This window comes from Leptopilina heterotoma, unplaced genomic scaffold (genome assembly GCF_015476425.1).
Source record: "Leptopilina heterotoma isolate Lh14 unplaced genomic scaffold, ASM1547642v1 Lhet_114, whole genome shotgun sequence".
Lineage (NCBI taxonomy): Eukaryota > Metazoa > Arthropoda > Insecta > Hymenoptera > Figitidae > Leptopilina > Leptopilina heterotoma.
This window is the reverse complement of record NW_025110833.1, coordinates 4,159,714-4,184,796: the sequence shown is the minus strand read 5'-3', so window position 1 is coordinate 4,184,796 and position 25,083 is coordinate 4,159,714. Positions and strand designations below refer to the sequence as shown.

The window sequence follows — 25,083 nt, the reverse complement described above, 5'->3', positions numbered from 1 at the left end:
TATTTAATTTATAAATTAAAATTTATTTATGAATTGAAATTAATTTAATTTACTGATTGAAATTAATTTGATTTATAAATTAAAACTAACTTGATTTTAAAATTAAAATTGACTTGATTTATAAATCAAGTCAATTTTAATTAGAATTAATTTAATTATAATTAAGAACGTATTTATATTTATTTCGTTGCTTTGTTCCAATTTGGTTCATGTCGATTGAAAATTAGTGTTGATTGTAAAGATCCTTTTTTCATAAAGAAGGAAAATTAAAAATTGCTTTCTAACAATTGTCAAAAATAATAATAAATAACGGTAAATTAATACTAATATTGTGTTAGACGATAAAAAGCTTTTTATCAATTTCGTTGAATTTAACAACAATCACTTTATCTTCTTTCGTGGTCTATCATGAAATGCACTGGTCAGAGCTGCAACGTTTCGCCTCAATTTGCGATTCAAACTTGAGAGGTTTTGCTCGTTAGCAAGTTATAGGCATTCAATTACATTCAACCCAAATGGTTAGAAGTTCACTTATTCAAAATCGATTTAAATCGAACGCGATTGCATACATAGAGTAAGTTTACCAGTTATTGCCATATTAAACCTTAAGACGATATTGAAACTTCAAAGAGTTAAATTAACTAAATTAAAGTTCAAATCATGTCTTAAAAAACAAAAATACTGCAATTTAGTAAATAAAAAATACAAAATATTATCAAAATAAATAAATATAATAATAAATAATAATAAATATTATCATCAAAATATTAATTTTAAAAATAAATACATATTATTTATAAATATATATTTTTTGAAATTAAAACTGTTTTCAAAATTGAAGTTGAAAACAATTTTTTTTGATTTTAGAAAAAAAGTCGTAATCAGTTTTTTACCCTTATACATTTTATTCAATAATAAAAATTATAATCTAAGTTATTCGCTAAGTATTGATCGTTCCTTTACAATATATAACTTTAGAGTACAATGCACTTAAAGGTATTTTGCAAAATTCATTAATGGACGATACAAAATAAACACAGTCTCAATTGTGGAATAATCCACACATTTTGAGTACATAGTACTCAGAAACAAGGAAAAAAGAACATGTTCACTATTCGATTAATATTCTTCACGCGAGTTTGGTAAACCAAACTCTCTCTCTCCCTTTCTCTCTTTAAATTTATATAATAATCATTTCAGATTATATAAATTGCAGAAAAAATATAAAATATTTGTAAATCATAATTTGAAAACGATGCGGGTCAGCGTGGGGGTGAAAAAGTTAAATTCGCATAATTGATTCATTTCAAAACAAATTCCGAATTACCCTGAGTTTTTATCGTGTAAAAAAAGAGAAGTGTTTTTTTTTCTTATTTCACTCGTTTTTGTTGCCTTTGCCGATAAATATCATTAGCTGGTGGCGGTGGTAAATCCTCCTCTTCACTGTCATCACCACCTAATCTTGTTCTTCTTCGTTTTGATCCAATTGCCGTTCCGTCGTTTGCTTCGTCAACTATCCAGTGAACACTTTTTGCCAGGTCGAATAATTTTGTGTCACAACCATTGTCTGACACTGGGAGCGGTGCTGAAATAATAATTATTAATTATTGCAATGTATTTAATTAATATGAATTACAATTCGTATTATAATAATCAATTTAATTATAAAAATACAAGAATAATTAATATAACTATAAAAATATAATAATTAATTTTATAATAGTACAATAATAATATATAATAATAATAAAATTATTCTTTTATTATTATTGTTAGGTATTATTATTATTATTAATTATTTTTATAATATTTATATTTGACTTTTAATATAATATTAAAGACTAACCGTGCTCTGGTAATTGAATTCTACCAAAAACGTCCATTAGTAAATCAATTGTAACAAATGGTCCTCTGAAACATCCTGGTGGTGGTAAAATAGTGCACAATTGAGCAGCTGCTGGAGGCAAAGGAAACACGCCACCTGAAAAATTTTCATAATTTAAAATTTTTCCCTCTATGCAATTTTAAAATCTTTATTATTTTTTTAACTATTTTGAATTCAATTTTTCTATATTGCTGGTGTTTTTTATTCCTTTTTGGAAACATTAGAAAAATAATAGTAAAATTACCAAATAATTAAATTATCAAATAATAATAAAATTATTATTGACACTTTTTACTATTATTATTATTTAAAATATTACTTTTCGGTCTTTTTCTTTGTTAGTTAGAATTTCGTTTTCTATTTTTGAGAAAACTTTCTTATTACCTGGTACAGGATGTTCTCCGGGCAAAGCATTGAGCTTCGGTTTAAATGGAATCATTTGCGATATGTCGGGTCTCGGTAATGCAGCTAGTGCTTCTTCTTGATCAGGAATCCGTAAAGCTGGTCCTGAAGAATTTCTACTTATACTCGACACTTCAACGTAGCCAATTGATCGTAATTCCATTGTTGTACAGGGATATAAATCCAAAAACTTGTAGCGATCGACCAATTGGGCCGTTTCTTTACCTTCGAATTCTTTAATCTAAAAAGGAAAGAAAAAATACGTTGAATATTAGAAATTTTCTTTTATGAAAAGAAATAGAATAATTCTTTTCATCTTCTCTCTCACCTTCTCTAAAACAGCACTTCGTCGTTTTTCAACCTTAACAATACTGGCTAAATCTCCAATATTCGATTCGAATTCGAGGAAACGATTCCAAATGTCACTGTGAATAGAAAATTTCAATTTTACAATTAAATTTGAAAAGAAAATGCAAAATTTGATATTTTCAATTACCTTTGATAAAATATTTTTTTAGCAATATTAACAAATAATAATTTGAAATATTCAAATGGAAAAAGGTATTATTTCAACTTACACTGATTTCTCTGGTTCTAAACTACCGGAAGATAATACTCTCTCAAATAGTACTCTTGTATTATTGTCCTCTGAAATTCGAGAAATGGCAGATAGATTATTAGAATGAGAATAAAATAATTAGTATAATTGTTAATTCAAAATTAAAAAATTAATTAAATAGTAAAATTGTTTTTGTTGCATTTTATTCGTACCATTTAAATGAGACAAGTAATCTATATAGCAAAGAATATAATCTGGATGGTCTCCGAATTTCTTTAAACCTAATTCAAAAATGCGGAATGCTATGTTTTTGTCTTTGGTACAATAATATTCCATCAGAGCGGCAGCAACGTAAACATGATGCTTGCATCTTTGGTCCTCTCGCGCTCTTTTAAAAACTATTCTCGCCGATTTTATTCCTTCGGCGCGTCTAGCAAACTTCATATACTGAACGAAAGCCTGGAAGTTTAATTGAAATTAATTATTTCAATATTCAATAATTAATTAATCACTTGAATAAATTATGAAATTAATTTATTCAACATCAGAAAAAAAGAATTTTGCTTACCAATGTAGGATCAACATCGGCAATATCGAGAAACTTTTGATAAATTTGATGAACTTTGTCGTATTTAACTCGCCCTTCTTCAAAATCTGCGTGAGCAAAATAAAGCAACATATTTTTTGAGAGCAATGTACTTGTTGCTCTTTCGAACATTGTTGCTGCCTCGTCGCTAAGTTGTTTCGAGGCATTAACGTCACCTTTTTCGGTGAGAATTTTTGAACTTAATTCGAGAAAATGTGCGGCCTGATGCCACACGGCTGGATGATGACCGAGGCACAATAAGCATTGTTCAATGGCGAACATCACTCGTCTAGCAACAAGCGATGTATCCTCAGTTCTCAGTGGATTACTTCGTTCCCAAGCAATGTATTTCTTCCACAATTCAACCTAAATATTTTTAAATAATTAATTTAGACTTCCATTTTTTTGCTATTTATATTATTTCAAGGCTTTGCCTTTTTTCTCCAAAACGTTTTTAACATTCTTTCAAACATCGCTTTAATTAAAATTTCGTTAATTTTGATTAAAAATATTTTGTATTTTTTTTCTGGCAAAAAAAAGTTTCGTTTGAAAATAAATTTAATTTTTTCGAGTTTATTTAATTCTTTCCGAAGAGTTTTTCTTTCGATTCGCAAGTTTTTTTGTTGAAATATATTTCGAGGTGGAATTTTTACCTGTTTCACTTCATCTGGATGTCCAGTTGGAGGTATACTCGGAGCACTTCTATTTAATCCTCTTGTTACTGCCTCCAATTCCTTGGCGACACGTCTCGCGTTCATATAATCCCTTGATCTTTCAATTGCCATTTTTTCGGCAATAATAGGATTTATATTTTGTTCAAATGCCATGTAATCCTTCCACAATTGTTCCATATTTATCATTGGATTCACCACTCCTCGTTGGTAAACCTAAAACAAATATTCATATTCACAATCATTTTTGTCTAAAAGTTCCAAATGTTTTGGCAATCAATTTCTAGGTAAATTAATGAAATATTAAGTAAGTTTAGTTTAGACACCTCTTTGTCGAAAGAGTTGTTACTTTCAATTTTTATTTTCTATCAACAACTTTATTTTCCTACGAAAAAACTCACCTTTCTCACTGCGCTGATTTTTTGATTCTCAGCATATGAACCAACAGCTTCGACGCTTTTCAAAAACATGACATAATCATTCCAAATGCTAAAGGAATGAATGTCCATTCCTATTTTGTCCAATGCGAAATCGTACGCCTGTGCCATTTTCTCTCTAAATGAAAAAATTAATTGTTTGTATATAATTAACAAATATTCGTTTTACTTTGAAATGATAATTTCTACTTCTCAGTTTTTATTGTCATTTAATAGTAAAATAAAATTTTTTAACTCACTTATATGTTGTCAGGCTCGCTTTTGTCTCTTTAACGTATGAAAGATACAATTTCCACAATTCAATATTTAAAATTTTCATGAGGCACCTTTGGAAAAGCTGTTTAGAGACAAAAAAGTTTTTTTTATAATAAAATGTTATTAATCAATATACGAACAAATTGTTAAAAATTGTTTTAACATTATTTGTTCGAAAATATAACAAGTCATTCACCTTACTTACCAAAAAAAATTAGGCAAGTTTTGTTTATTTTTTTTTCTATATAGTGAAATACAATTTTAATAAAAGACCACAGAAAAATATAAATTCCATTTATTTAACATTATTTTACAGAAAATATTGTTTTTTTTTATTATTATGGTTGAAAAATATGGGTAAAAAAGAATTGACCATTGGTATTAATTATTGAATTGTTTTATTGAATAAAACATGGATAATTATGTATTAATATTAGAGAAAATATTTTAAACAAAGAAACAAAAATAATGTATTTGTAAAAAAACCCCACTAAAATTATAAAATATTTCTTTATTTATTTCATAAGTGGGGATTGTTAATTCAGTAAATAATCTAAAGTGGGATCTAGAAATAAATGATCCCAAGACAGAGAAAAATCAAGACATGTTGAAGCAACATAATGTGACAAAAGTTTTGATAGTTTAAAAATATTTCTGTTTGCTTCCTCATGAAGAAGATTTGTATTTATAAATGTAATTTTGACTGGATTTTTTTCCAGAATAATTAATTTTTTTTAGAATAATTTTTCATTTTTGTAATTTTTTTGATTTACGTTTGAAACTTTATATTATTAAATTTTAGATCTTTTTATACTTCCAGGTAGAAAATTAATTTTAAAAATAGGGTCGAAAATTTTCGTTTTTATAGAATACGAATTTAATTTAAGAAAAAACAAATTTACATAAATTATAATTTAGGGAAATTGTCACATTATCCTACTTCTAAAAGTTTCTCGATAATTTGAGTATTGCTCAAATAGTCGATAAAAGGATAGGTTTTCATTTAGATTCGCACAGTCAGACACACAAACTCAAATAACAGTCTCACTATTAATTTTTTACTATCTTTTTCTACATTTTTATTTTTTAACATAATTTTTTTTATTTAAAACTCGAGTTCTTTTTTTAAAAGAAAAATTTCAAACTACAGAAAATATTTACATTTTAAAAACTATTATTGAAGAAAACGTTTCCCTTTATTTGAAGAAAAAAAAAATTCGAAACTCTCACAAATACACAACATTCGTCTAGCAAAAAAAATATTGGACTTATATATAATTTACTAAATCAATGACACAATAATATTATTAGTGTTTGCTATTTGTTTTGATAAAAATAGCAATCAAAGTAAACGAAAAAAAACTAGGGAAGGAAAGGCTGTGAAATTCAGAAAGTTGTCTTCTTCGAAAAGTGCGAAAATTTATTTACAAAAAATTTTTCCCTCCCTCCGACTTTCTCTAGAATAAATAATTAAACGCGTGAAGAAAACAACCTCCCAAATATACCAACAGAATTGCAATTAATTAATAAAATAAGTAGTTCGTGGCAAAGTAAAATCTTTTATTCACCTCACATAATTTGCAAAGTGTCAGAATCATGTTGCACTTTAATACCATTGTACAAATAACTAATTCCCTATTATTTAATTAATGGTAAAAAAAAATATTATTTTTTTAATATACAAATGTTGTTCAGTTAAAAAGAGAAGAAATAGTTATTTATAATTATACTAAATAAATATATATAAATTTATGAAGTATAAATAATATAACAAATTTAAAAAAAAATTATTTGGATTTACAAAATATTTAGTATTTTTTATTTACAATCATAAACACTGCTATGTTTATTTATTTACAGTTTTTCATTTTTAATTATTTACAATTTCTAAAAAAAAATTTCTATGCTTGTTAATGTAAACTTTTGTTAGTAATAGAATTTATTTAATTTTTACATAAGAAAAATGAGTAAATTTATTACTTATACTAAAATTCAGTCTTCATTTCTGTAAAAGTCAATTGATATTTAAGCGTAAGGCTCGTTTTAAGTGAACAACTAAAATACTAAAAAAATACCTTTCTGTGGATTCGAATTTTTTTTACAAAAGCAACTAAATGTCAACATACCTTTTCAACCTTTTCAAAGTTCCTCATTTTCATCTGTAAAAAAAAATTAATTTGAAAAAAATTGAAATCAAAATTGTATTGAACTTTAAACATATGTACCTAATAATTTAACTGCTATCAAAAAATTAAAATTTTCATAATAGTTAAATTATTACGTATGACACAATTTTTATTCTTTTATAATAATTTTCGAAAAATAAAAACTTGTTTTTTTTAAAAGCAGTACTTAATACTTTGGAAAGTATAATTAATAATTATAATATTAATATTTTACAAAGGAAATATTTAATTTATAGAAAGTTTTTTGCTCTATTTGTTTTAAATAAAAAATTTCTTTAAATTAAATGCTTAAAAATAATTTTGCAAGAGAATAGTTTGAATACCTCTTGTTCAATATAAATTTTCCAATATCGGCCTGCAGAAGGAAATACTGTGACGAGTTTTTCGAAAAGTGGTCGAACTTCGGTGATGGGTCGATTTTGTGCTTCTCTGATTAATAAACTCCATGCTTCCAGATCGTATGATGCTTCATCAATTGTTTTCTGTGCTCGTTGTAGTTTATCATTTCCCCAGTCCTGTGAAAAATGTCAAAATTATTATAAATAAACCGAAAAATTCAAATTTTCTGTTCTACTTTCAAAAATTAAGTTTTCTTTCTCAATTCTGTTTTTCGTTCGTAGAGAGTTGTGTTCATATTATAAAGAGAATTATTTCTTACAATAAAATACATTTATGCTTGACAAAGCATTTCTAGAAGATTGTATAATTAATAGTATGTAAACACATAATAATAGTTATGTAACTATTTTCAAGGAGACAGAAAACCTCACAAGGAAATAGGTATGCGAGTCAAATTCTAGCAGTTCAGTAATGAGCAAATGATTATTCCATAGTATTATAATGAGATAACGCCATTTAGAAACGCATTTTGCTACTAAAATACTCCAAGGTTTGCAACACAGCAAACAAAGTGACTTTCTCCAGGGTAAATATAAACTCCATATTGCAAGAATAAATAGTTTTTTGAGAAATTTCCATCGATTTCATTGATAAAATGAATCGTTTAATTAAATGTAATGTTATAAATCGAAACAGGAAAATATTAAAAGTGAATTTCAACAAAGAAAAACGAGACAAAAGATTGAGGTTAGAATATTTGTTACTCTTTTGTACTTACAATTTCCGCCTTTTCTTCCGTCATTTTTGTAATTTTGGTTCTTTATAACTTTCCTCGAAACGTACTTTTTCTGTTTTTTCCTTTTGTTCTATTATTCCAATCCAATTATTCACAATTTAGTATCTGCGATGTATCTTATCTATCCAGTCGAGGCTTGAAGGCTGAACTGACAGCTGCACCAATGCAAAGAAAACAAATTACGGTCCAATGTTGCCAACCCAGTTTTCAGTTCTATCGGCGCGAAATTTAAAATTATTTCATTTATTCCTTTTGTTAATTATAAATTTATTGTTTATAGGTAAAGTTAAAAAATTAAAATAAGATCAAAATAAACTTATTTTTATAATTTGGTTAGAAAATATTAAGTTTTTTGTTATATTTGAAAACTGTTTACCAACCGACTATAATTTGTGCAGGAACTTCATTACTTTCTCTAGGGAGGACACTACCTGTGTCGTAATTATTGATGAATAAATATATTTTTTATTTTGTTGTTTTTGAGTGATTTGAGTATTGATAATTTCCACTTATTTTCGATTTTACTATTAGAATTTTATAGTATAAATAAATTATACTAGGGATAAATAGTACTGTATACTATAAGTATTCTGTACTCACACAGTACAAATTACGCTTAAATCAAAATTCCGCTAATTACCTTTTTTCTATTGTGTTAAAATTATCTTAAATCTAAATATAGTGATGTAAAAAAAACGCCCCCGGGTGGGCTCGAACCACCAACCTTTCGGTTAACAGCCGAACGCGCTAGCCGATTGCGCCACGGAGGCAGTTGTTCCTCACTCTGAAATAAACTTTGTTCAGATATTGACCATATTTCTTCGTTTTTAATTATGTAAATTTCAATATTTATATGAATTTTTATATTTTTTTTATTAATTATGCAAAACTATACTATGCTTATTGATTAAAATGATATTTTTCTCAATTTGTTTACTATTATTTTTTGATACTATCATACTTGGATGTATATCTGGTTGCTATACTTTAGGCGCTGTTTTAAGTTAAGTTTTCAGTTAACAAAATTGAAAATTATTAGTAGGATAGTAATAATTTTTAAATCAATATACTATTATCGTGATTTTAACAAATGTTATTTCTTGATTCAGAATTTTTTTCTTTATTTATAAATGATAATGCAGGAAGTATTTATTTACAATCATACTTGTATGCATATCTGGTTGCCTAACTTCAGGCACCATTTCTAGTTCGTTGTTCGTGATTCAAGGTAAATAAATTAATAATAATATATAAATTAATTAATATAAGTAAATAGAAATAAATGAATATAAATAATTAATTTATTAAGGTTTTCTTCGTTTATTTATTAAGGGCAATTTTTTAATGAAAACAATAACGCAGAAAGAGTTAATTTATAATCATACTTGTAAGCATATCTGGTTGCCTTGCTGCAGGTGCCTTTTAAAGTAATGTATTCAGTTAACCAAATTAGAAATTATTATTACGAAAATAATTTTTAGAGTCATTCTATTTTAATGAATTTAAAAAATATTTTCTGCTGTTTAAAGATTATTTTATTTATTTATAAAAAATAAATTTTTAGAGATAATAATGATGCAGGAAGTGGTCATTTTGTCACTACACACCCACATTAAATTATATACTTTAAGTCAAGTCCAACTTGGAAGAAAACAGGTCAATCTAATTTCATAATAACAATTTCTATAAATTATATTATTTAGCAATGACAATTTTTATAAATTATATTATTTTACAATACAAATTTTTAGAAATTAAATTATTTTGCCAATGTATAATAAAAAATTGAGTTAATTTGAATAACTCATCAAATAAAAAATATATTATTACATAAATAATAATTATTATTTTGTATAGTACATGTTATTATTAATTAAATGATAAAAAATATTTATAAAATAGTAAATTTTTATTAAATGTAATCCTATTAAATTATTTAACTTTATTAATTAAATTATTTCAATTAATTATATTTAATAATATTTTTTATACATAAATCACATTCTTGTCATTGGGAAAAATTGTTTAAAAAAATTGTCGTCATTTAATTCCGTTTAATTAGGAATTTAGACGAATTATAAAATTTCAAGTGGGTCAGCTGTTTTATTTGTCCGCCGCAATTTTTGTTTCTCGCAATTCTTAGAAGTGACGAAATGCATCAAGAAAAAGTTTCTAAATTTGAAAAAAATGTTGGACCTTTTGGTTTTTGAAACAAAGAATTATTCTTACTTTTGACTTTGGAAATAAATAATTATTGGAACTTTTAGCTTTGGGAACAAAGAATGAATGGAATTTTTTTCTCTGAAACTTTTTTTGGGAACTTTTGTCGCAAGTTCTTCTCGTCTATTAGTGATTATTGTGCGACTAATCATTAAGCACAAGTTTGTTTGTAATTAGTTTTACGTACTGAATTTTACATAATGCAAATTACGACTGTGTGACGTATTCGCGACGAGACAACGTGAAAATTAACTGTTTAAAAATGTGTCTTGAAATATATTTTTTTCCGATTATTTGCGATGATAGGAGTCTTAGGTGGACAAGAACCATTATGCCGCACACAGTTGCAAAGTTTTAAATAGATCGATTAAACATATGGCAATTTGCATTTAAGCGTAACTAACTTAATGGAAGGTTCATGATGCATAATATGCAAAGTCGCGATACTCATTTGCCGTTTGCGCCTCCTAAAACTTATCTGAATCACCCGATGGAGAGATGTAATTTTAATTACACTCGCTAAAGAGTATTCATCCGTTAGAGGGAATCGTTTAACTATTATCAGATACCCCCACTCTGTCAATTGTAGGGTTATAATTTCGTGAGAGAAATTATTATTGTTGTCCAAAAAAATCTAGTATTTAAAATATTTTACAGTTTTTTTGTTAGAAATAAAGAGGGCATATTTTGTAGCAATACATTTAAAGGCGCAAAAACGTCTAAAGGCATAAAAATCCTTTTTAGAATTCAATTTAAAAGTTGAATTTGATTAAAAGGAAGAAAAGTTATTAGCATCGTCATCTATCGTCCTTTATACGAATTTTGGATATTCTGCGCTTGCGCCACATTAAGTCTCTCATTTGTGTAAAAGACCGCGCTTATTTAAAATGCTCTAATAATTCTTAACTATATAAAAAAGCAATTAAAATTATGAAACTGTCAAATTGATACCTAGTTTTTATTTTTGTAATTTTCTTAAAATCTAGATTAATTTTAATAAAATTATAAATTAAGTTTAATATTTGATTGAAATATTATTAAAATTCTTTAAAAAGCAAAGTGTTTTATTCTTACTGAAGTATGACTTTAAACGAATTTAGTAAAATTAATGTCGATGAAAAAAGGTTATTATTAAAATTAAAAACAGTTAATTTTATATATATAATTTCTATTTTACTGTTTTCTTAGCATTTTCAAACATTATTGCATTTCAAATAAGCGCGCTATTTTCTACCAATGAGAGGGTTAAAGTGGCGCCAGCGCGGCGTAGATATCTCAGACTGGAATTTTAATCTATCACTGTTTCTATGTTTTGGTTATTTTATTTTATAGTTTCGATCTATTAGTTAAATTTGTAAAATAATAAATCTAAATAATAAAAAATGAATAATTTAAATTAATATTGAGAGGGTTTATTTCTATTTCTTATTAATGTTTGTTAGTTCAGCGATACAAGCGCTTCCGTGGTGAAATCGCTGCAACTCAGATGGGAGATGGTTGCAGCATTTTCACACCGTGCCTCATTCGCTACAAGAAACCACGTGACTAACAAAAGAAAAATCCTCAGCATTTATCACCACGTGGGAAAATAACCTATCAAATTAATCACAGTAGCAAAGTGAGTTAACTGTTTATTAATTATATAACTTCTATTATTTTATTATTTGTACTTTTGTCCATTACTGTTTAACTTGATTTTTTTATTAAGTAAATTAATATTTGGCTTTTTCTTTTCTTCATTTCGTGTTTGTTAGTTTAGCGATACTAGCGCTTTTGTGGTGAAACTGCTGCAACTCAGGCGACAAATGTTTGCAGCGTTTTCACACCAGAGGTGCTTCGTTCGCACGAACTGACCACGTGTCTAACATTAAAGAAAAATCCTCATCTTTTTTTGAAATTTTCTTATTCTGGTAGTTAAACGTGACCTACCAATTATATTTTAAATTCAAAGTTCGCTCAAAAATTATAAATAGGTAAATAGCAGGTGTTAAAGAAATGTGTAAAATAAATTGATTTTATAATAGGAATTTTTTGTTTGGTTTTATTTTTCAGAGAGTGTTTAATCTAAAATCTGTAGATCATGCGAAGAATGTCGAGAAGAAAAACGCATATATAGTGGAAAATCTCATCACCACGTGGGAAAATAACCTGTCAAATTAATTGCAACTACAAAGTGCGTTAATTTTTTATTAATAATTTAACTTCTATTATTTTATTATTTGAACTTTGATCATTTCCTGTTGAACTGAATTTTTAAATTATTTTTTTATTATTTAAAAAATTGTTAGATTAATTTAATTACTATTTAATATTGGGGATTTTTTCCTTTTTTTGATTTGGTGTTAGTTTAGCGATACTAGCGCTTCTGTGGTAAAAGTATTGCAACTCAGGTGACAAATATTTCCATTAGCTTTAACTGACCACGTGTCTAACATGAAAGAAAAATCTTCATCTTGTTTGAAATTTTCTGATACACGTGACCTAATAATCATCTAGGTTACTACTATTATTTTCCAAATTTGCTTAAAAATTATAAATAGGTAAATAGTAGGTGTCGAAAAATAATAATTTGTAAAACAGATTTTCTAACGGCAAATTTTCTTTGATTTTATTTTGCAGTGAATGTTCAATCGACATTCTGAAGAATAGGAAGAATGTGGAGAAGAAAAGAGCCAGGGAACTTTAGAGCTAGTTTTCAAAAGGAGTGATCTAGTGGAGAATTTAATAGCCACGTGGGAAAATAACCTGTCAAATCAATTGCAACTACTGAGTGAGTTTTTATATAAATTTTATTATTTATACTTTTATCCTATAATGTTTAACATAATTTCAAAATTAATTTAATTAATTTTGAATATTGGGAGTTTTCTGTTCGGTGTTTATTAGTTAAACAATAATCAGCGATAATAGCGCTTTAGTGGTAAAAGTTTTGCAACTCAGGTGAGAAGTGGTTCCATCGTTTTCACACTAAGAGCGCTTCATTAGCTATAACTAAACACGTGCAGAGTTGATCGATTCTTAATATTAAAAAATTCTTCTTAGTTTAAAATTCTTCTCCTAAATTCAATTATTTTCAAGAATTTTAAAATTCTTGGCAAAATTTAATCCTTTTTGGTGTTAATTTAAGCTGTAACTCTAAACGCGTTAAAAAAAATTAATTAATTAGTTCATTTAAAAAATTAAAACATTTCTAGCGCTAAACTTCTTAGTTTACTGTTATATTAGAAAAGTAATTACAAGACAGTAATTATTTGATATTTTCTTTTGTTATTCAAAAAATAAGTTCTTTCGAATACTTTTAACATTAAATTGGAATTATTTGAAAAGATGATCAAATTGGTTATCATAAAATAAAAAAGACATTTTGACTTAAATTAAGACACTCTTGAAAAGCCGCTTTAGTGTCGATAATGAATCTTTGGAGTTAATTAGCCCTTAAGGTGAGACGATAGGTGGTTCGTCGTGACATACCGATACCTTGTGCTGGCACTCCACGTATATATATGTATATAGTGAAGCTTAAAAGAAACGTCACGTCACTTGTTACTTGTTTAGAGTTCACGATGCCATCTTTACTGACCATTCGGCATGCCTCTCAATAAAGTAGTCACATTCAAGTAAAATATCCCCAGATAATTAACAAATCAGACATAATTATTTTCTTCATTTATTGCTGTATCATAATTTTGTATCGTTAAAGAAAAGTTATATGCTTTTTAAAAGAATATTTATAGTAAATTTTACTGTTATTTTTACTATTTACTTCAGCAAAACTTGAAGTATAAGAAATTTCTTAGCATTTCTGCTTTTTTAATCAATATTACTGGAGTAAATATTCTTTTGTTCAAAGTACATTCTGCAAGGGTTTGAAAATATTACAATTTACTTTAGAAATAATAAAAATTGCAAGAAGAAATTAGCAATAATCCGTGCCAATTTGTAAAGTTTGATATAGAAATCTATGAAAATATTAATTAATATATTAAAATCTGAATGAATGGGACATTAATGTTTAAAATAGAGAAAGTACAATGAAATGACAAAAATCATACAATACAATAAATTGAATTAAGACTTTTGTAATTCGCTGACTGTTGGACAATCAATGTTGGTATCTTATTCGATGGTGAATGTTGCCATTATACTGGGCGGTGGTCCCTCGTTATATCCGGGACAGACTTGCGTCCATGCTTGTGCATCTGATAGAATCAGAATTCATAGTGACCCTGATGGTTCATTTAATGCTGACATGGAGAACAGGGGCAGGCCTCAATATATACGCGAGCTAATGCGTCAATACGGAAATATCTCGTTAAAAACAAGTTAGGTGTCGTTCACAGTTTACGAACATTATTAATCTTATTTTTTTGTTTCAAAACAGTCATTTATATTCCCTTCATCAGAAATTTTGCTCTAATATAATAAAAATTTTGATTTTTGTAAGAAATGATCCATATATTACGAATTCTACCCCACCAGATTTATTTAAATTACTTTTTTCTGTAATTCTTAATATTCAGGTATTAATGTCCACTACTATACTTTATTATAACAATAATTGTGGTTTTTTTCTTACTCAAGAACATTTACTGAGTTCACAAAAAATTATTGTCGTTTTCTATCTCCCTAGATTTCTTTTAAATTTGACTTTTTTGTACAAATCCCATATTTCAAACATTTATGTCAACTGCTGTACAGTATTAGAAAGAATAATTATTGTTTTTAATTTTTTTCTTACTCAGGAACATTTACTGAGTATTCAAAAAAATAGTAAACATATTCTATTCCCCTAGATTTCTTTTTAATTATACTTTTTCCTGATAGACTTAATTTTTAGACAATATTGTCTATTTTTTGTACATTAATTATTTATTTTTTTTTTCTAAGTCAGAAAAATTTACTGAGTATTCAAAAAAATAGTAGACGCTTTCTATTTCCCTAGATTTCTTTTTATTTAGATTTTTATTAAAAATTCCACATTACATACATTATTGTCAACTGCTGTACAGTCTTAGAAAACACAATTAAAATTAAAAAAATAATTTACTAAGTTTGCAAAAAAATTGCGAACATTTTCTACCCCTTCCCTCCTAAATTTCAAATAAATTAGACTTTTCAAAAAATTTCCTCTTATTCGGACATTTGTGTCAACTGCTGTACACTAATAGAAATAATAACTGTTTATTATTTTTTTCTTACTCAGAACCATTAGCAGAGTTCCTAAAAAAAATTAAGAACATTTCCAGTTCTCCAGATTCCATTCTAATTAAATTAATTCATAAAAATACAAATTGTTCGACTTTAATGTCAACTACTGTACATTAATATAAACTTTAATTATTGTTTATATTTTTTTCTAAACTCAGGGACATTCGTAGAGTTCGTAAAAAAATTACAAACATTTCCTATCCTCCAGATTCCTTTAAAATTGCACTTTTAAAACAAAATTACTATTTTTTCCATTTTAATGTCAACTACTGTACACTTAGATAAACAATAATTATTGTTTATATTTTTTTCTAACTTAGGGACATTTGTAAAGTTCATAAAAAAATTACCAACATTTTCTATCATCTAGATTTCTTTAAAATTAAATTTTTTTCGAAAAATTACTATTTTTCCATTTTAATGTCAACCACTGTACACTTAGATAAACAATAATTATTGTTTATATTTTTTTCTAACTTAGGGACATTTGTAAAGTTCATAAAAAAATTACGAACATTTTCTATCATCTAGATTTCTTTAAAATTAAATTTTTTTCGAAAAATTACTATTTTTCCATTTTAATGTCAACCACTGTACACTTAGATAAACAATAATTATTGTTTATATTCTTTTCTAACTTAGGGACATTTGTAAAGTTCATAAAAAAATTACGAACATTTTCTATCATCTAGATTTCTTTAAAATTAAATTTTTTTCCAAAAATTACTATTTTTTCTATTTTAATGTCAACTACTGTACACTTAGATAAACAATAATTATTGTTTATATTTTTTTCCAACTTAGGGACATTTGTAGAATTCTTAACAAAATTACGAACATTTTCTATCATATAGATTTCTTTAAAATTAAATTTTTTTCCAAAAATTACTATATTTATATTTTAATGTCAACTACTGTACACTTAGATAAACAATAATTATTGTTTATATTTTTTTCTAACTTAGAAACATTTGTAGAGTTCATAAAAAAATTTACGAACATTTCCTATCATCTAGAATCTTTTAACATTACATTTTTTCCAAAAAATTACTATTTTTCCATTTTAATGTCATCTACTTTACACTTAGATAAACAATAATTATTGTTTATATTTTTTTTCAACTAAGGGACATTTGTAGGCTTCGCAAAAAAATTACAAACATTTTCTATCCTCTACATTCCTTTAAAATTAAATTTTTTTCCTAAAATTACTATTTTTTCCATTTTAATGTCAACCACTGTACACTTAGATAAACAATAATTATTGTTTATATTTTTATCTAACTAAGGGACATTTGTAGACTTCGTAAAAAAATTACAAACATTTTCTATCCTCTAGATTCCTTTAAAAGTACATTTTTATCCAAAAATTACTATTTTTTTCATTTTAATGTCAACTACTGTACACTTTGAATATTTTTTTTTAACTTTGGGACATTTGTAGAGTTCATAAAAAAATTACGAACATTTTCTATTATTTAGATTCCTTTAACATTACATTGTTATCCAAAAATTACTATTTTTTCCTTTTTAATGTCAACTACTGTACACTTAGATAAACAATAATTATTGTTTATATTTTTTTCTAACTTAGGGACATTTGTAGAATTCTTAAAAAAATTACGAACATTTTCTATCATCTAGATTTCTTTAAAATTAAATTTTTTTTCCAAAAATTACTATTTTTTCTATTTTAATGTCAACTACTGTACACTTAGATAAACAATAATTATTGTTTATATTTTTTTCCAACTTAGGGACATTTGTAGAATTCTTAACAAAATTACGAACATTTTCTATCATATAGATTTCTTTAAAATTAAATTTTTTTCCAAAAATTACTATATTTTTATTTTAATGTCAACTACTGTACACTTAGATAAACAATAATTATTGTTTATATTTTTTTCTAACTTAGAAACATTTGTAGAGTTCATAAAAAAATTTACGAACATTTCCTATCATCTAGAATCTTTTAACATTACATTTTTTCCAAAAAATTACTATTTTTCCATTTTAATGTCAACTACTGTACACTTAGAATATTGTTTTCTAACTTAGGGACATTTGTAGAGTTCATAAAAAAATTACGAACATTTTCTATTATTTAGATTCCTTTAATATTACATTGTTATCCAAAAATTACTATTTTTTCCTTTTTAATGTCAACTACTGTACACTTAGATAAACAATAATTATTGTTTATATTTTTTTCCAACTTAGGGACATTTGTAGAATTCTTAACAAAATTACGAACATTTTCTATCCTCTACATTCCTTTAAAATTAAATTTTTTTCCTAAAATTACTATTTTTTCCATTTTAATGTCAACCACTGTACACTTAGATAAACAATAATTATTGTTTATATTTATATCTAACTAAGGGACATTTGTAGACTTCGTAAAAAAATTACAAACATTTTCTATCCTCTAGATTCCTTTAAAAGTACATTTTTATCCAAAAATTACTATTTTTTTCATTTTAATGTCAACTACTGTACACTTAGAATATTTTTTTCTAACTTAGGGACATTTGTAGAGTTCATAAAAAAATTACGAACATTTTCTATTATTTAGATTCCTTTAACATTACATTGTTATCCAAAAATTACTATTTTTTCCTTTTTAATGTCAACTACTGTACACTTAGATAAACATTAATTATTGTTTATATTTTTTTCTAACTTAGGGACATTTGTAGAATTCTTAAAAAAATTACGAACATTTTCTATCATCTAGATTTCTTTAAAATTAAATTTTTTTCCAAAAATTACTATTTTTCCATTTTAATGTCAACCACTGTACACTTAGATAAACAATAATTATTGTTTATATTCTTTTCTAACTTAGGGACATTTGTAAAGTTCATAAAAAAATTACGAACATTTTCTATCATCTAGATTTCTTTAAAATTAAATTTTTTTCCAAAAATTACTATTTTTCCATTTTAATGTCAACCACTGTACACTTAGATAAACAATAATTATTGTTTATATTTTTTTTTAACTAAGGGACATTTGTAGAGTTTATAAAAAAAATTACGAACATTTTCTATCATCTAGATTTCTTTAAAATTACATTTTTTCCGAAAAATTACTATTTTTCCATTTTAATGTCAACCACTGTACACTTAGATAAACAATAATTATTGTTTATATTTTTTTCTAACTTAGGGACATTTGTAGAATTCTTAAAAAAATTACAAACATTTTCTATCCTCTAGATTCCTTTAAAAGTACATTTTTATCCAAAAATTACTATTTTTTCCATTTTAATGTCAACTACTGTACACTTAGAATATTTTTTTCTAACTTAGGGACATTTGTAGAGTTCATAAAAAAATTACGAACATTTTCTATTACCTAGATTCCTTTAACATTACATTTTTATCCAAAAATTACTATTTTTTGACTTTAATGTCAACTACTGTACAGTTAGATAAACAATAATTAATCTTTATATTTTTTTCCATAAACCGGTACATTAGCAGAATTCGTAAAAGAATTATGAACATTTTTCATCCTCTAGATTCCTTTAAAATTACATTTTTTCCAAAAATTACTTTTTTTTTTACTTTAATGTCAACTACTGTACATTAATGTAAATAATTTTACTCGTTTTATTATTCAATATTTGTTGACTATTTTTTTCTGTCGACGAATCGTGATATTTTATTTTGCATAAATTTATCTCTCAATCGAAATGCTCACAAAGCTCTTCTCTAATGTCCATCAATATCAACTTTCTCTTGAATCTCGTTCGAAATGAATATAATCCTTGCAAGTATTGTCAATCTTAACGGGGATAGTACATATATATAAGCGAGTCTAACGCTTTCAATGAATTATTCCATTTTCTCGATGAGTCGCCATTTGATGATGAGTGCAATAAATTTCCCATCGTGAAGGAAAGTCAATTCTCTTGGAGAGTGATAGATTATCGTACACGAGTTCAATTATTGTTTTACCTTCATTAATTGAGATACATTGCGTTAAAATAAGTTAGTTGTGTGTACAGTGAACAGTTTATCGGGGAAGTAAATTCACATCCATTGGGGGGACAATAATCTTTCTCTCCAGTCTATATGTAAGTCTTGTATGGAAGATCATTGAAATAAAGAAAGCGCATTAATCCTTTCTGATAATTGCGCTATTCCTCTCGATCGAGTATACCAACTACTAGTGTACGTATAATTCTTTGTCGCGTTATAAATCTTTTGAACAAATCTGAAAGTAATACTTGCGGATATAAATGTATGTCCTTATATCGGGGACAAGGTCTTGGGAGTGAACCTTGCATTAAAGATATGTTTTTAATTGAAATCTGTCTAAGTCAATAATTTGATTAGATATTAAATTCCACAAGTTTTGTTGCGATACAATTTGAAAACTTTATAATGGATAATTGTGAAGAAAGTACAGAAAAGTATTTATAATCCTGAAATATGATAATCGCATTCTTATCAGTCATTTTTATGATATTAGTTTGGCCTAGATAAGCACGTTAATAGTTATTAATTGTAGTTGGATTTGACAGGTACACGCACTTAAGCAATTTGAAAGGTGTACTTCTAATAATATTGACCTTCAATTTTATAACAGACAGGAGAATATGTTGTTGCTTGTATTTAAGAAAAAAACACGTGAGCTAACAAACTGCTTTTCAATCTCAATTTGTCAATTAAAAATATAAATTCCAACAGTCAGTGTAAAAACGAAAATGAGAATTTTTATTCTTGTTAGAGATTTCTCTTATTTTAACCTGACATATTGACTTCGACATTTTGATTTGGAATATTTAAATTTATCAATAGACTCTTTTATTCAGAAAATTTTATATTTACACAGTTACTAAAAATTAGTTATTATTAGCAGGCATCGTACTCGTATAACATAATTTTCATGAAAAATTTTTGAAAATAATCAATTTAAAAAGATTTTTATAAAGTTCGTTTCAAGAATTTTATTATTTTCGTAAATAACAAAACTTATCGTAGGATATAAATTATTTTTAATACAATTTTAAATAAATTCCTCGAAGAATGCAATTATTGTTAAAATTTTTTATAAAATTCATCGAAAGAATTCAATTATTTAAAAAAATTTTGATATAATTTTTTCTTAGAATTTAATCATTATTTTTAAAATATTTTTAATTCAATTTCTTGAAAGAATATTTTCTTTTAAAAAATTTTAATGACACTTTTCAAATAATTCAATTATTTTCCAAAAATTTTAATAAAATTCTTTGCACAATTCCATTATTTTCAAAAGTAATTCTTCGCAGAAATTCAAATATTTTCCAAAAATTTTAATAAAATTCTTTGCACAATTCCATTATTTTCAAAAGTAATTCTTCGCAGACATTTAATTACTTTAAAAAATTTTGATATAATTTGTTTCTTAGAATTTGATAATTATTTTCAATACATTTTTAATTAAATTTCTTAAAAAAATATTCTTTTAAAAAATTATGCCATTTTTCGAATAATTCTATTATTTTCCGAAAATTTTAATATAATTCTTTGCAAAATTCAATTATTTTCAAAAGTAATTCTTCGCAGAAATCAATTATTTAAAATTTTTTTTTAAATTCTCGGCAAGAGTTTAATTATCTTTATAAATATATATAGTTCTTGTAACAATTTCAATTATTTTCAAAATTTTTTCTCAATTCAACGATTTTCAATATCTACTATTTAAATAAAATTTCTCAAAAAATCCAGTAGTTTAAAAAAATTTTTATGAAAATTGTCTCAAAATTCAATTATTTTTATAAATTATAAAATTCTCCGAAAATTGCAATTATTCTTGGTAATTTTATTAAAATTCTTGGAATGAATTCAATTATTTAAAAAAATTTGGATAAAGTTGTTTGTATAAGAATTTAATTTTAAGAAATAATCAATTATTTATTTTTGTATTTAAATAAATTGATTCTCGTATAGAACTTTTAGATACGAATTAAATTAAAATTGAATTCTGTTTAAGTTTAAAAAATAATTGATTATGAGAAGCACGATAGTGTGAATTTTAGGAACAAGTAAATTTCAAACTGAAAAAAACTGTAATAATAATCTAATTTAATTTATAAATTATGAAAAAATTTAAAATTAATTATCGAGTACGAGGACTGTATTAGTTACCAGATGGTGAATATTTTTATTAATTAGTGGCTTAATTTTTACTAATTCAGATTTAGATTTTATTTTGAGAATATTTTTATAATTAGTAACAAATTTTAGGTGTTGAGAAAATATTTAGGATTACATTTAAAATTTTCCATTTTTCTATTAAGAAGAGATTTTTATCTTTGATATCAATATCGGCGTAAGGGTGAAATTCGCACAACAAATGGGAATATTCTTTTTTTCCTTTTTGATAAAGATCAGTAGCGTGAATCAAATTAAAGTGTCATTTCACCAGAAGCATTTGTCAGAGAAATGCCATCATTTCGTATAAGGCGCACACTTCAGAGAGGATGAGAGACAGACTTGTTGAAAATTAACCGCATCACCAATGGATATAATGGATTGGTTATGTATTGGGCTCATGTCTCTTTATGGTAACTTAAAAGCATACCTGACACTTTGACAGATATGATAAAAAAACGAGACTGTCCCCAAGTGATCTTTTAAATGAGACGGAAGAAAGCTGATAATTTAATCATTTTTCCTCTAAAAAAAAGTGATAATTTTTTTGAAATCAACCCTGATTGTTATTAGGAAAATATATGGTAATTGGAAATTAGCTGTAAATTAGTTATTTTTTCTTCTAATTTCTCAAAAAGAAGAGGAAGGATCTGATGAATAGCAAAAATTGCAGAAGTGCAGTTTTCGATTTTTGTTTTCTATCAAAAATTTTCTTTGCCGGTAATGGTGTTCTCAAGGAATGCCGTTCAAGACCTTCGCGAGAAGCAACAGAGGTCACGCGTGGTTCGCGACAAGCTGCTAAGGATGAAAAATAGAGAATTTATTATCGACGACCTTACTCGTACTTTTCTTTTGGTGCGAGAAATCTTCATTCTCGTCGAACGACAACAACTGCTAGCGAATAGCGAACAAGTCTACCGTTATATGTACAACGATTATTGTCTTTTGGTTCTATAGTTATAGAGGAGGCTGTTAGACAAAAAGAGAAAAAGGCGAAAGAGAGAAATCGGGAAAAAAGGGATAAGAGAGAAAAAGGAGAGAAAAAAATGGAAAGAGAGAAAATGGAAAGAGAGAAAATGGGAAGAAGAGAATAAAGGGAAAAAAGAGAAAAAAAGGAATAAGAAAGAAAATGGGAAAGTGAAAAAAAGGAATAAGAGAGAAAAGGGATAAAAGAGAAAAAGGGACAAGAGAGAAAAAGGGATAAGAGAGAAAAAGGTAAAGAGAAAAGAAGAGAAAGAGTAAATCAAACGTGAATTGTCATCACCCTCTGCCCTATGGACTCTATTGCTTTCAAAATTCCATCTTTGCAATACTCATCTATGGCCCCCCTGCAGGTGTTCTTTGAACAACATTAAGCCATCGAGAAATTATTTTCCCCTGATGGAAAAGTTGGATAACACCAATGCATGTTGCGTGTCGACGAAGCGAACGCGCTTACTGCATCTCAACAAATTTACAAAGAGATAACGACACACGGGTAATTCCGAACATACTGATCATAAACAAAAGAGATTTTTTTTCAACATTCTCAAACAAAGAAAAAAAGAAAATAAATATTTGATCACTGTAGATGAAGATTATGTTGAATTGATTCCTATAAATTCATGGGAATGACATCAGGAAGGGACGAAAACAAGAAATGTGTATTTTCTAAATCTGAATTAGTGAAAAATGGTTTATTAATTGATATTAGGACAAATTTCTGATAATTTTATTTTTAGTAAATTTTTGCTAAAAATTTATAGTAAAACTGTGTAGCAAAATTTTCTAGAAAAACTATATAGCAATTAGCAAAACATAGTAAAACTTTATGCCTAAATAGTACAACATCTTTATAAATAAGATCAGACTTTTGTCTGTACATTGCACAGAATTTGAAAATTCATGTTTAGTTTTTCTATTTGAGTAGTAAGAATTCCAAAAATGACAATAAAAAAAATTATGTATGTATGTGTGTATGTATGTATGTATGTCTGTCTGTCCGCAATATTTTGTCCGGGATAAACACAAAGCCTACTTGACCGATTAAAACGAAACTTTACAGTCTCTTTGGTCTTAGTCTAACTTAAATTTGTAGCCATATCCGATTAAAAAATATTAAGCTGAACAAAAGTTATTGCTTTTTTCACAAAATTCAAAGAAACAAAAAAATGCAAATTTTTTAATTTTTTGTCAAATTGATGTGACACTTTCTGTAGCTACTTTTTAATATAAATACAACTAATTTTCACTATAAAAATGAAATATAATTAATATATAGGGGAGTCTCCAGTTGTGAGACACCTCCAGTTGTGAGACAGTCAATTTTTATTAAAATGCAATATTAAAAAGCCGATTGGTTTACATAAAAACATTTCTTTTTATATGAGCCAACTTTTTCGTGTACGCCGAAGCGGATATATAAACTGTTTTTGTTAAATACCAACACTGTGTGTGATAATCGACTAAAAAGCGTTTTTTTAATAAATGCAAAGTACTTTTTTTCCAAGTTAATTAATTGGAAAAGGTAAATGTAATTCATATTCTTTTAGTGTTTTCCTTATATTTTGTGATGCAATATTGCATTGTTCCAATCTACGGTTGAAAATAATTTAATTTTCCTTTTTCAAAATAGCGCCAATTTCTGGGTGTGAGACACAGCATATCACCTGTTGTGAGACGGTGTCAAGACCCATCTGGGCAGCATAAAAAATACGACTTTGCAGGCATACTATTTAAATGTTGTTTTGATTTTTTTTCTAGTATTTTTGGGCATGTCAAGTGGAAAAAAGTCAATTGATTCAGAAGAAATCAATTTTAATGCTCTTGTTGAAGCTATTAAATTGTGTTTATTTGATAGTCATAATTTGGCGAATAAATATTATTATTTAGTATATAATAATACATATTATTAATTTATTTAATTCTTTCTACTAAACATAACATTTTATGTCAAACTTAATAAATTTTAGCAATTTTTAATGAGTGTCTCACAACTGGAGACATTTTTTTAAAAAAAGCGATGTGCTCGGAAAATGTATCGTAAAGATTTTTGAGTTCACCGAAACACTATACTTTCTTTAAATAAAAGTTGCGTATTTCTGTTACCTTTCGAACGGTGTATTTTATTTACAATTTCGTTAACCCGTTTACAATTTACGGGTAAAAAAATAAAACCCGTCTCACAACTGGAGACTCTCCCCTACGAATTTTTAAGCCAAAATCATATTTTTGATTTTCGAAATTAATTAATTTTTTTGTTGAATATTGTTTAATTTTTTATAAGTTGGTAGTGATATGGGTTGATGTTTTTAATTTTAAATTACATTTATTTTATTAACAAGTTTAGAGGTCATGAATTTGATGTCGATTACAAATTTTCTAAAATCAATGAACGTGAGTTTGCGA

The 25,083-nt window shown here is 26.1% G+C and overlaps 1 protein-coding gene, 1 long non-coding RNA gene and 1 other non-coding gene across 5 annotated transcripts in view; 1 reads left to right on the top strand and 2 right to left on the bottom strand.

Annotated features, from left to right (window-relative positions):
• Window positions 1-881: 881 nt before the first annotated feature.
• LOC122506980 (protein suppressor of forked) lies at window positions 882-8,270 on the bottom strand. Its single transcript, XM_043619442.1, has 13 exons — window positions 8,099-8,270; window positions 7,305-7,496; window positions 6,922-6,954; window positions 4,780-4,877; window positions 4,505-4,658; window positions 4,086-4,319; window positions 3,415-3,798; window positions 3,059-3,305; window positions 2,866-2,935; window positions 2,616-2,712; window positions 2,270-2,528; window positions 1,847-1,981; window positions 882-1,585 (listed from the first exon to the last, which is right to left on the bottom strand). Exons 1-13 carry the CDS (start codon window positions 8,120-8,122, stop codon window positions 1,371-1,373), a joined length of 2,142 nt encoding a protein of 713 aa, XP_043475377.1. The 5' UTR covers window positions 8,123-8,270; the 3' UTR covers window positions 882-1,370.
• Window positions 8,271-8,812: 542 nt separating this feature from the next.
• On the bottom strand, window positions 8,813-8,886 carry Trnan-guu. The gene has a single exon. It is a non-coding gene; the product is annotated as a tRNA-Asn (tRNA).
• A 2,931-nt stretch (window positions 8,887-11,817) lies between these two features.
• LOC122507031 overlaps window positions 11,818-25,083 on the top strand; it is a 32,496-nt gene continuing 19,230 nt past the window's right edge. Inside the window, exons 1-3 of one of the 3 annotated variants that reach the window (XR_006302069.1) lie at window positions 11,818-11,954; window positions 12,389-12,509; window positions 12,956-13,106. This is a non-coding gene — a long non-coding RNA (uncharacterized LOC122507031). Of the gene's footprint in view, window positions 11,955-12,251; window positions 12,310-12,388; window positions 12,510-12,955; window positions 13,107-25,083 lie in introns of those variants that run through there. The other 2 variants (XR_006302071.1, XR_006302072.1) reach the window with 2 other exon arrangements.